This window comes from Atractosteus spatula, chromosome 28, assembly GCF_055471065.1.
Source record: "Atractosteus spatula isolate fAtrSpa1 chromosome 28, fAtrSpa1.hap1, whole genome shotgun sequence".
Taxonomy (NCBI): Eukaryota; Metazoa; Chordata; class Actinopteri; order Semionotiformes; family Lepisosteidae; genus Atractosteus; species Atractosteus spatula.
In genome coordinates, this window is record NC_142733.1 from 3,788,187 (window position 1) to 3,799,792 (window position 11,606).

The following is an 11,606-nucleotide window of genomic DNA, read 5'->3' on the forward strand; positions in this document are numbered from 1 at the left end:
TCCCCAGGTCTGGAATTGAACCCAGGGCCCCAGCACTGCAAAGCAGCAATGCTGACCACTGCACCACCGTGCCAAGGTACTTTTAAATGTTGAAGAAAGTAGTGAGGGATTTTTCTTAATTCAACAGAATTTTGATGCTCAAATTTCTTGCTTTCTTTGGTCAGATTTACCGGCAGACACAGGTTTTGTGTAAGAGTACACAATCAGAATGTTGCCTGCAGCTTCTATAGACCGAACTGGATTGCTACCAGAGACGGGCCAAATGGTCTAGCATTGTAAACTGACCGCAGGGATCGTGTCTGGAGGTCAGGACACACACAGCAAGTCACACCACCGGAGGTTTCCAATTTCACAGTGAGCCAGAGGGGGGCATTGGGGTACCAGCTGGCCACAGAAACCTACCTTTTGGTAAACCACTTTGGGGAATCCATGGTATGTGTCTCCTGGAAAAAAAAACACACACAAAGAAGTGAGATTGTTGCTTTTTTCCCTCCTTTCTTTAAAAACACTCTCCTGTGCCCACTGAGGGCACACAGACGCATGTAGAGGCACCCCTCGCAGAGACGCTGCCATGTGAGACAGTGTGACAGCAAGAGCTCACAACCGGAGGGGTGACGCCTCTGTCACCTGCTGCTGCTCTGTAAGACCTGCAGAATTGCCCCCAGTGCAATTCCCTGCTGGAATTAACGGCTGCAAATGGAAGTTGCAAATGGGATAGAGGTGCCAGCCTCAATAAATTAGTAAGAAGGACCAAGATTATTAATTAATCACCCTCCACCACTGCCCCCAGGGGGCGCTCTGCTGATTGGGCAGCCCTGGACACAGACGGATAGTGACACGACCAGTCAGACTCGCGGCATCTGGGCCTCAGAACTCGCCCTGCACCCCGGGGGTGTACCGCTAAGAAGCTTCAATGCAAGGCAGTGAAACCGGATAGCACCCCCAAAGCCCAGCGTGCTTCCCGACAGGCCCTGCACTGATGCATCTCGCAGACGCAGCTTCCTGTGGGCTGTGAATGCGGGACTTCACTGGTCACTGGTGCGACGCGGCAAAGGGTCAACGTCTGCAGGTGGACGGGAACACTATGCACTCGGGCGAGAGTGCGCGACTGCGGAAGGGAGAGAAAATCATTTCGTCCTGTCCGTTCCAGAGCAGGTCGCCGTGCACTTCCTGCGACCCCCTCACCAGGGCCCAGCAAATTGCTGGGGTGCGTCAGGTAGAAAAATCTGAAGCCGGACGCTTCTCCTGACACGAGCTCGCTTGTTCTCGTACAATACAGGATGAGGTCAGCTGGGGGGAAACGAACCACCTGCCTCCTGGCAGGCTGGAATGCTGGAGTACTGAGAAGGAACGGCTGGGCCCTGTTTGTGAGACTGGGGGGGGTCTGAAGGAGAGGTATTGAGAGAGAGGGACAACGGGTCCCAATCCTACTGGGAGAGGGAGGAGGGAACTCAGTTGAACTGGCAGCCCAGTATGTGATCTCCTGTCACAGCCTGAGGAACAGTGAGTCTGTCTCCCAATAATGCTCAATATGTTTACAGTATATGTGAATATTTTATGATATGTCTCTGTTGTAAGTGTCTGTAATATGTCTGTGGATTTTATTTTACGTTTATTTTTATGTTTTGTTCCATGTTAAGTTTATTATTTCTATTTTCTTTGGCAACACTGATTGTACCCATCGGTCATGCTAATAAAGCACCTTGAATTGAATTGAATTGAGAGAGAGAGAGAGATGGGCAGAGAAAGAGGAGGAAGGAGAACTGCAGGAGAGCCAGGGAGAGAACTGGAGTAAATCAGGGCTGGAGAGAGAGAGAGAGGGCGCCCCGAAGCACTCGATCTCTGATAAATCCCTCTGACAGATGAATGGCTTTCTGCTTGTCGACCAGCTGGCAGCGAGAGAGTGAGAGGGAGAGATACAAAGAGGCAGAAGTACCAATCCGTCTTCCTTCTTTTTCACAGGGACCAAAAACACTTCTTTCCACTCAGTGCGACAAGACCAGGGAGGCGGGGGGCAGGAGACCGTGAAGATGGGACAGAAAGATGAAGTGACAACCGCACTAAGAGGGAGACAGTGTTACAGAACGCAGCTGTCAAGTGGGACGTGGGACAGACAGCCAGGGAGGGAAAGAGAATCAGGGAGAGAGGGAGAGAGAGTCAGGGAGAGAAAGAGAATCAGGGAGAGAGGGAGAGAGAGTCAGGGAGAGAAAGAGAATCAGGGAGAGAGGGAGAGAGAGTCAGGGAGAGAGGGAGAGAGAGTCGGGAGAGAAGGTGAGAGAATCAGGGAGAGAAAGAAAGAGAATCAGAGAGAGAGAGAATCAGGGAGAGAAACAGGAAAAGAGACAGGAGGGGAATCAGGGAGAAAGGGAGAGTTAGGAAGAGAGGATCGGGGAAAGAGCAGGACAGTGGGAGCCATGGAGGGGAGGGAGAGGGAGAGAGGTGGTGGAGAGGGAAAGGGGACGGGGTTGTGTTTCCGCTGGCTGTGCTGCCGACGGCTCCACATGTTCCTCATTAAGCCGCTGACACCGTGAGCTGAGCTGTGTGCTATTAGACCCCGCGCGCTGGGAGCGGGCCCTGTCCCCACTCTGCCCACCAGTCCTTAGAGTGTCCACAGCTCACTGCGGAGAGAACGATGGCACTGCTCACATCCCTCCATTTCGGTGCAAATTCACACTCTCTCCTTTCTGTGCTTTCTCAAATGGAAGATTCAATGTCTAAAAAATGCAGTGGTAACTGAATCATCACACATCTTCAACAAGTAAAATCCTCAACAAGAATCTCAACAAGGAGAAAGCTCTTGGCCTCTTATTAACACAGCAGAATCAAAAACCCTGAATGAATACGTTACCAAAGGCTCTTGAGTACATAGGGTTTTAATTTATCTCGGTAAAAACCAGTAGGTTTTGCGAATCTGTTTTTTGTACCATCCTTTGGAAACTGCAGTATGTGCTTACACATAAAAGGCGACATAAGGAGTTTCAGACCATTTTCCAGGCAGATGTTCAAGCAGGGTCAAGTGTCCCTCTTCATCAGAGTGCCAGACAAGATGGCCGACAGACCAAGGAAAGACACCCAGCAGCCTCGTGGAGAGAGACAGGTAGCCCGGCGACTCTCCGGGCCGCGCAGCCTGACCGCAGAGGAGCTGCAGGGGGAGCTGGGAGTTCTGGGTAGGATCGTGCAGGCTGTGGCCGGGCGGCTTTCAGAAAGCAGGGGGACTCACCGCTGCCAATCCCCCCCCCCCAACTCTGCACGCGAGTCCATGCGGGGGCTGTGCATTGGTGTGTGTGTCTAAAAAGCACTGGGGGAGGACATGACACCCTGTCTGTGGGTATCAACCACATGAGTCTGATCCGGGAGGGCAGAAGAGAAATATCTGCCCCAGCTGTGTTAAGTGCTTCACAACATTAAAAGTGATCCCATCCTTTCTGTTCAAACATTAGGGTATTAAAATACATGTGTGCAGTTCTGTTTTTTTTTTCTAGCAGTTATTAGCAACAATTATTTCCAGCATAGAAATTGTCCTTTTCCTTCTTTTTATTATTATCATGGAGAGATTCTCTCCCTACACTGAGATCTCATTATATTTTTACAGCACATAGCTTCGTGCCTTCTAAATGAAGTCGAGCAGACAGGTAAAGACAGCTCACTGTCAGTGCTGACTCGCCGCCAACAGAGGAGAGACATGCCCAGCTCCTTCCCGAACAAGAATGCAGCAGAAAGAGATTGCCCTCACAGCCTCCCTGCGCAGACACCCCTACCCGTGTCTCTCTCTCTCTCAAACAAATGCTGTTGACACTGTTTTGAGAGCCCAGTGCTTTTGAAAGGAGCTCCAACAGGCAGGTAACCCAAGCTGGGGGTCAGGAGGCCTTTCCTGCTGGTGAAAGGAGAGGTAGAGTATCAGAGGGAGGGAAGGAGGATGCAGGGGGGTGGGGGGTGGGGGGGGTGCTTATAATCCTCTTACCGTGCCTGGCAGGCTTGAAACAGGTGAGTGGGCTTGACCCTTGACCCTGTCGTTACGCACCTGGGCCCAGGTGAGGCAGCGGCTTCAGAGCTCCCAGTGGGAATGAGGTGGGAGGAATGTGGTGGACGCGATTAAGCCGATCCCTTTGCAGTGTGAGAAAGGCGCCGTGCCAAAGGGACGGACAAAGAGCTTGTTTCAGGCCCTTCAGCCAGGCTCTCAATACGTCCGGCGACAGACGGACCCACAGGCCCTGCGAACCTGGAAAGAGTTCGATGACTTGAACACAAAGCTGACCAGGGCGGGCAAGTGCTCCATGAACAAACCATGAACGGGTCATCAAGCCATCTGTACAGCTGAACAAGCAATACCAGAGAATCCATTTGTCTCGCATACAGGGGCTCTGACACCTGAGTCTCCAGCTATGTAAACAGCGCAGTTACCCTCAGTTCGTCACCTCTGAAGGTCAGGGTTGGCCAGACCGAGCCCGTTTGGTAGTTAGTCTCCGATTGGTGCAGGTTTCAGGAGGAAGGAGCCTTCAGAGCAGCAGTTTCTGCACTAGGGCTCGGACACGCACTCCCGCGGGGCTGCATGTGAAGCAGCGCCTCCAGTTCTCAGCTGTAGGTGCAGCTTCGGCCTGTGCCCTCTGGTTTGCCTTTCCCTGTTCAATCTGCAGAATTCCTCGAAGGCCTGGGAGGTTTCTGAAGACTTGCGTCAGGTCACCGCGTAATCACCTCTGTCCAAGACTCTACCTATTTAAGCGGTGTGCCTCCTGTCAGGACGAGGTTATCTGCTACTGTCTAGTGCAGGAGCCCAGGAGCCACCGTTCCTCTCAAGATCCTGCTCCGGCAGAGGCCAGCACAGTACCTTCCAGGGCAGCCGGTCAAGTATCCCATCATCCCTGAGTGAAGCCCTGCATGCTAGTTAATAATTCCTCACACTTATATAGCACTGTTCTGGACACTCCACTCAAAGTGCTGTACAGGTCATGGGGATCCCCTCCACCACCACCCATGTGCAGCCCCGCCTGGATGATGCGCCAGTCTGCTCCCCACACACCAGCTCTCAGTGGGGAGGAGAGCAGAGTGATGAAGCCAGTTCAGAGATGGGGATTATTAGGAGGCCATGACTGGTAAGGGCCAGGGGGAAATTTGGCCAGGACACCAGGGTTACACCCCTACTCTGACTCAGAGAGTCAGGACCTCAGTTTTACGTCTCATCCGAAGGACGGCATCTTTTTACAGTACAGTGTCCCCGTCACTATACTGGGGCATTAGGACCCACACAGACTGCAGGGAGAGCGCCCCCTACTGGTCTCACTCACACCTCTTCCAGCAGCAACCTTAGGAGTCTCCCAGGAGTCTCCCATCCAGGTACTGGCCAGGCTCACACCTGCTGGGCTCCAGTGGGGCTGCCAGCTGGGAGCTGCAGGGTGAGATGGCTGCTGGCCATGTTCCAGATAGAAGCCCTGGCCAAAGCCGCCACTGTCTTCCAGATCACCCCCTGACAGCAGCTTTCCAGAGAAAAAAAAAACAGAATAAAGGAAAAAACAAAAACAAATGACAAGCTGGAAGGAAACAGCGACCGGGGGTCTTGGGAGAAACAGAGAGCGAGTCAGAGAGCGAGAGAGAGGCGGAGAAGGCGCTGAGCTCTCACACACCTGCACAGGTCCCTCTCTTACGAGCCCTGAGAGATCAGCCAAGGGGAGTTATGGGAAATTCCTTCAAATAATGGCCCCCTTTCTCCAGAAACACAGGAACTCTCTGCCAGAATAACACCCATGTAATCTCCCCTCCAGCTTGCTTCGTCCTTCACAGTCCCTGAGCATTGTGCTGCAATTAAAATACCAGACCCTGCTCTCTTACTTGCAGTTCTATAAAAAAGTAAAGTGGTTTAGCAGACTTTTAAAGTAAGCTACCTTCAGTTTCAACAGAAAAGCTTTGGATGTGTACATACTAAGGGCTTTTTAGTTGCAGTGATGTTCATCTTCTTTACTTTCTTCTCGTTACTGAGCTAAAGCTGTTTAATCTTTGCATCGATGTTTGGATTTCCGCCAAGAAGAAATTATAATGAAAATTTTCAAATTATATATTATATTATTATAAAAATAATTGTCAATCAGTTTTGCCGGCATCAAGTAACACAGCCCAGTAAATTACAATGGAATTGCTGACAATTAGAATAAAACAGTGTCAGTTTCTGACTGAACACTGGGTAGCGGGCACAGAAAGTCCTGCCTGTTTTTTTCTCCATGTGCATGCAGTTCCCCGCCCCTCTTGATTCTGACTCCGCCCCACACTGCTTCATCCACAGTGCTGATTGGCCAGGCCTGTAAACTCTTCCACATGACCCCACCCCCTGCCCTGGGGCTTAGGCAGTAAGAGAGACAGTCAACAAATTGCTGCATAATGACTCCTGAGAGTTAATGCACTGCCTCCCAGCCAGATCAGAGACAAGCATCTGAAAAGTCTTCATTAGCCACTAAAAGAGATAATGGCAGGGACACCTAGAGTGCATTTGAACTTTTATGAGCTTGGCATCTCTCAGTATTTACTGCCGGAGCTACGGAGGGCTGTGTGTGGAGCTGGAGGAGGAGAGGTCAGGCCTGAGCTGCACACAGGCTGCTGAGCTTTGAGGCTGATGATTTCTCTGCCCCAGTGCCCAAAGAAATGAAAGAGAGAGGACCGACACTCGAAAACGTTAGTCACACCTGCCGACTTAATGCCAGGCCAAAGCCGTTTCAGATTCCTCTTTTCAAAAGTGTTAATACAAAAGCCTTTTGGCCACAGGGAGAAGTTCTTAAAAGGGCAGTACAGTCTGACCTTCCCAGAGGCCATGACACCAGTGTTATCTCACATGTGCTCAGACCAGCACAAACCACAATCTGTCACTCTGCTCCTACATGTACCTGCGATGGATCGGGAGCAGCATTTTTCATCATTGTGGAGAACACAATAAAAATAGCATGCAGAATGACTCTGCAGTTAAAACACAGGTTGTTAAATCCAGGTATGTGCTGTTAAAATTGTACAAAGGACTAGTAGTATCCCACTGAGGGTTTATTTGGTCACCACATTGCTCAGGAATCAGTCCAGAGAAGAGCGATCAGATGCATCCCTGGGCACAAAGCAATTTCCAACACTGACAGGCTAAAAGAGTCTGAGTCTAATTTGGTCACTGCAAACGAATTCACAGGACCATTTCACATCTGCCCAACTGTACAGGAAAGCCCAGCGAACCACATTCAGACAAAACGGGGTGCACAATCCCACATCTGAGCCACAGAATGGAAAGTTCTACCCCTCCAAACTGGCCGGACCCCCATCGTGACACCCCTACACCCAATGCAAGAGGCATCTTGTTTCGTTTTCTAAATCCTGTGACTTGCTCCCGTGATCCCGTGAGATATTCCGCGGTCCAAGGATTGTTAAATTGTCTGTCTCAGCAGGTGAACTGCCTTTACAGCACTGGGACTCAGAACAGACACAGCTCTTCCCCGGTGATAGGCAGCTGGTGCCGTGTCTAATCGCGCAGAATAATGTGCTATTGCTTGTGCCTGTTGGGCAGAAGCATGTTCTCTTGACAAGATCCTGCCCAGCTTTGGCCTGCAGCCAGCAGGACTTGAGTGATACTGATACACACGAAACACACAGACACATCCTCATACTGGTACACACAGACACACACTCATACTGATACACACAGACACATCCTCATACTGGTACACACAGACACATCCTCATACTGGTACACACAGACATGTCCTCATACTGATACACACAGACACACACTCATACTGATACACATGTACATACGTGCTCATCTACACACACATTGATATACAGAGACACACACATGCTGATGCACACACATTTGTACACACTCACGCACACAGACACACACGAGCTCATGCAAACAGCCAGGCTCATGCACAGACACTCACACAATCATGCACAAACACAGACACACACATTAACACAGAATCATGCCTGCACACAGACACATACACACACAGGCTTATGCACACACTCACACAATCATGCACAAGCACAGACACAAACGCTCTAACGCACACACATGATCTCATGCACAAAGAGACACACAATCGTGCACTCACACAGACACACACATACACACACACAAGCTTATGCACGCAGACACAGTGGATCTTGCCAGGTTGACCCATCATACACTGATCTGGTTTCCTTTGGGGATAGAAAACCCCAAACCAGGTCTGCAGGAACTGTACCACTGACTGAGGGAGACGTGACTCACTGCAATTAGCACAGGATCCAAGCACAAAAGCAACTCATTCATTTCACTCGGCTGGGTCATACACAGCTTTTTAACCCTTACATACAGTACATTAGCAAAACCTCCAAACAGCATTTGTTGAGGGCTGTTTTTCTTCACTTGTGAATATCATTCTCACTTTTACTGCGGCGGTTTGGAGTGCAACTTGACATAAACATCTTTTTGTGAAGCAGAGTAGAAAAATAGGAAATTCATCACTTACTCAGTTACAATTTTCTTCCATCTGATCATATCAAAATGAAGCAGAAATCCCCTTACAACACAGCAGTTTCAGATACAGCCCCTGGATTTAGGTTTTATGTTGTGGGACACAACTAAGGACTTCAAAGCCAAACTACTTGTCCAAGGATTCTGTCCAGCCTGCATTTAGACTCAGGGGTCTCGATGCTCCCCAGTTTACATCTGGACACCTTAAAGGCTCCAAGACTGAATAATTGTTTCTGAAGTTTATTATAAAATGTATTCTGTACAAGAGAAAAATACAAATTCAAGATATCTTCACATCCATAACCAGTGCCCAGAGATATGGCACCTTACCCGTTAAAATCCTATGCATTGCTATACTCACTTGTTACTCACTATCTCTAATTTTCCATCTAATTAAGCAAGCTGGTGGATGGGCTGCATTTTGCAAGTTGCTGCTGTGAAACATCTGGCTTCATCATGGTTCAGCCCACGAGACCTGAGCCCCCCTTCTTCCTACAGTCTTTCGAAGTTCTCGGTGTTTCTCAGATGTTTCAAATACTTGGTGATTCACAGAAATGGACAGTAAGTCAAAACGCCCACATCTGCCGAAAAGATTTGCAGAATCTGCTGACATTGGCCCACAGGATTACACTCCCCTTGACTTTTAAGAAGCATTTTTCAGTTTTACTCCAAATCAGGATGTTTCGGGGAAATGCAATCTGGCTTATCTGTGACCTGTCTACAGCTGGCAGACGACTGAGCAAAGGCAGAGGTTTAGAAAAGGTATTAATACTAAAGAAGAAAAACACATTATTTTGGCCAAGTCCTTTTCACTGTTTGTGTTCAGACACTTCTCCGAATTGCATATGTTTTTTACAGCATAACTCAAACCATTTTGTTATAATGGTAAACATTTCTCCCATCTTCTGGTCTCTAAATAAAGTATTGTTAAGCTTATTATACATATCTGTATGATGCTTTTATTCAAAGTGATTTACATTTGCACACATTTATATGATGAATCACCTTGTTTAAGGGAACAACAGCCTGAGACTCGAACCCACAACCTTCCAGTTACAGCTCTCGAACCCTGACCTCTGCTCCACACCGAAGCCCACTGCAACACAGCTGAGCTCAAAAACACTGCACGTTAAAATGTTGGGAAAAAAAAAAATTGCGCCGGTTGTCTTTTCACCAGTTCTGAGCCTTTGCCAGATTTTTGTTCTGGAAATTCTGAGCAATTTGTTCGCTCTTGAACAAAAACGTTTCAAAAGCTGCCCAGGGAGAGTTACACGTTTCAAAATACACACGCAGCCAGAGACGCATTCAGTCAACACTTGAAACAGCACCCAGCTTGCTCACTGGATTTTAGTTTATTCAGTGATCGCTGGGCATAAAAGGCATACTGTCTTTAAAAAACAGCTCTTCTCTATCTGATTTTGGAGGTGACCTGTGAAAGTTATACATGTAAATAAAACTAACCAGATAAAATCTTCAAAAAACAAATATTATTGTTCCATTTTACGTAATAATTTAATTTTACTCATATTGAAAATACCCCATTTTAACATATTACTCTTCAAAACCATCTGTTTTTAAGAGGGTTTGCTGAGTCTGGTAATATCGTGGGTTGAGTGAGCTACAGTTAAAGTCACTGAATGGGACTCAAGAGTCAGGCTGCTTTGAGATCTAGCTTTGCTGGACAGGGCTGGGAGACTGGGACCGTGCACACAACAGCTGCCAGCTACAAGCACAGTCATTTACCAAGGCCCTCAACTCAATGTTCTCCACTGTATAAATTAGCGTAATGCATCCCATTCTGTAAGGTTTTTCCCACTGATGTATTGAACAAGACTTCATCAGGCACGGGTCTAAACCTCCATACTATTCACAATTGCTTTACGGTGATCTGCATTGCAGGAACAGCAGGGGGGGGGGGAGATCAGACGATATTAAAAAGCATGCATACCCTCTTTCATAAACCACTTTTTTCTGTTCATTTCGCAAAGCCCTGCAAGTGCACAGGAAGGTGAACCAGCCAACTCTCCACGTTTCAGGTGGCACAAGAGCAACAGGTTCTCTCCTAAAAAAACGACCCCAGGGCTGTCTCTACCGAAGGGGGGGTGGGGGGTCTACAGTTATAGTGCCTACATTCCCCCTGCTCCCCTCTGCTGTTCCCTGCTCTCCCAGGGTTGATTAGAGACGGGAGAGAAGCTCATCAAGAGGGCAGAAGGTAGAGAAAGTGGCCGCTTCTGCACACAGCAAAAGGAAATCCACAGATGGCATTGGGCCACAGCAACACCGGGGCTAGAGACTCAACACACAGTTTGACTTTGCAAACAGACGGGACCATCTGGAGCAGCCAAACAATGTCCCTGACTGTCCCATCAGTCAGGAGCACGGCACGCTTCCCACAGAATAGTGCCCCTGCTCTCATGCATGGAGGCAAGGATCCTGGGATACTGCCAGTCTGTGCACCTGGACTTGAGGCAGAAGCACGGACGCCCGGATCTAAAGGAGAAGCAGAGCCGGACTTACCTGGGAGCGGAGCTGGGCGAAGGGGCAGCACACAGCAGAGGGAAGCACAGGCAGGCAGATCCCCTGCTCTCTGGGCGCCTCTGATGCAGCCCAGTGCGGCGCGGCTATATGTGGACAGATAGCTGTGAATTAAAGCACATGACAGCAGTTGTCTTTTTAAAGATTCGGCACTTTGATTAGAGGGGCTGCAGCTCACCCTGCTCCCCCCCGATGCCTGGGCACCAGGCAGGGCACTTACCAAAAAAAAAAATGGAAGCCCCACAGCATGTGTCGCCTTTGGCTGGTATCCCATATTCTCTGAAGGCCATTGACAAAGGCCGGCACGCAAAGCTGCACCATTCAGTTTCGTGAGTGTGAGTGTGTGTGTGTGTGCAGATGAATGGAGCCTCGAATCATTTTTACACTCCACACCACTGTATTAAGTTTCCCTCTTTCTTTGCAAGCACAGAGACGCCTGCTCATGCACAAACACTGCACAGGACAGGGTAGCATGCTCAGCCCCCCCCCCCCCCCCAGGAACTGAGCACCCCAGGGGGGGTTTCATGAATGTTGCTCCAGGCCTGACATCGGCAGGCTGCAGGCCTCTGTTTTTACCGACACTTTCATCCAA

The 11,606-nt window shown here is 49.1% G+C and overlaps 1 protein-coding gene across 1 annotated transcript in view; it reads right to left on the reverse strand.

The window, feature by feature from the left end:
* rgmd (RGM domain family, member D) overlaps positions 1-11,072 on the reverse strand; it is a 28,496-nt gene extending 17,424 nt beyond the window's left edge. Inside the window, exons 1-2 of the mRNA XM_088907769.1 lie at positions 10,997-11,072; positions 403-443 (exon numbers count right to left, since the gene is read on the reverse strand). Coding sequence (XP_088763895.1) covers positions 403-431 — 29 coding nt within the window. The 5' untranslated portion in view covers positions 432-443; positions 10,997-11,072. The remainder of the gene's footprint in view (positions 1-402; positions 444-10,996) is intronic.
* Positions 11,073-11,606: the final 534 nt, after the last annotated feature.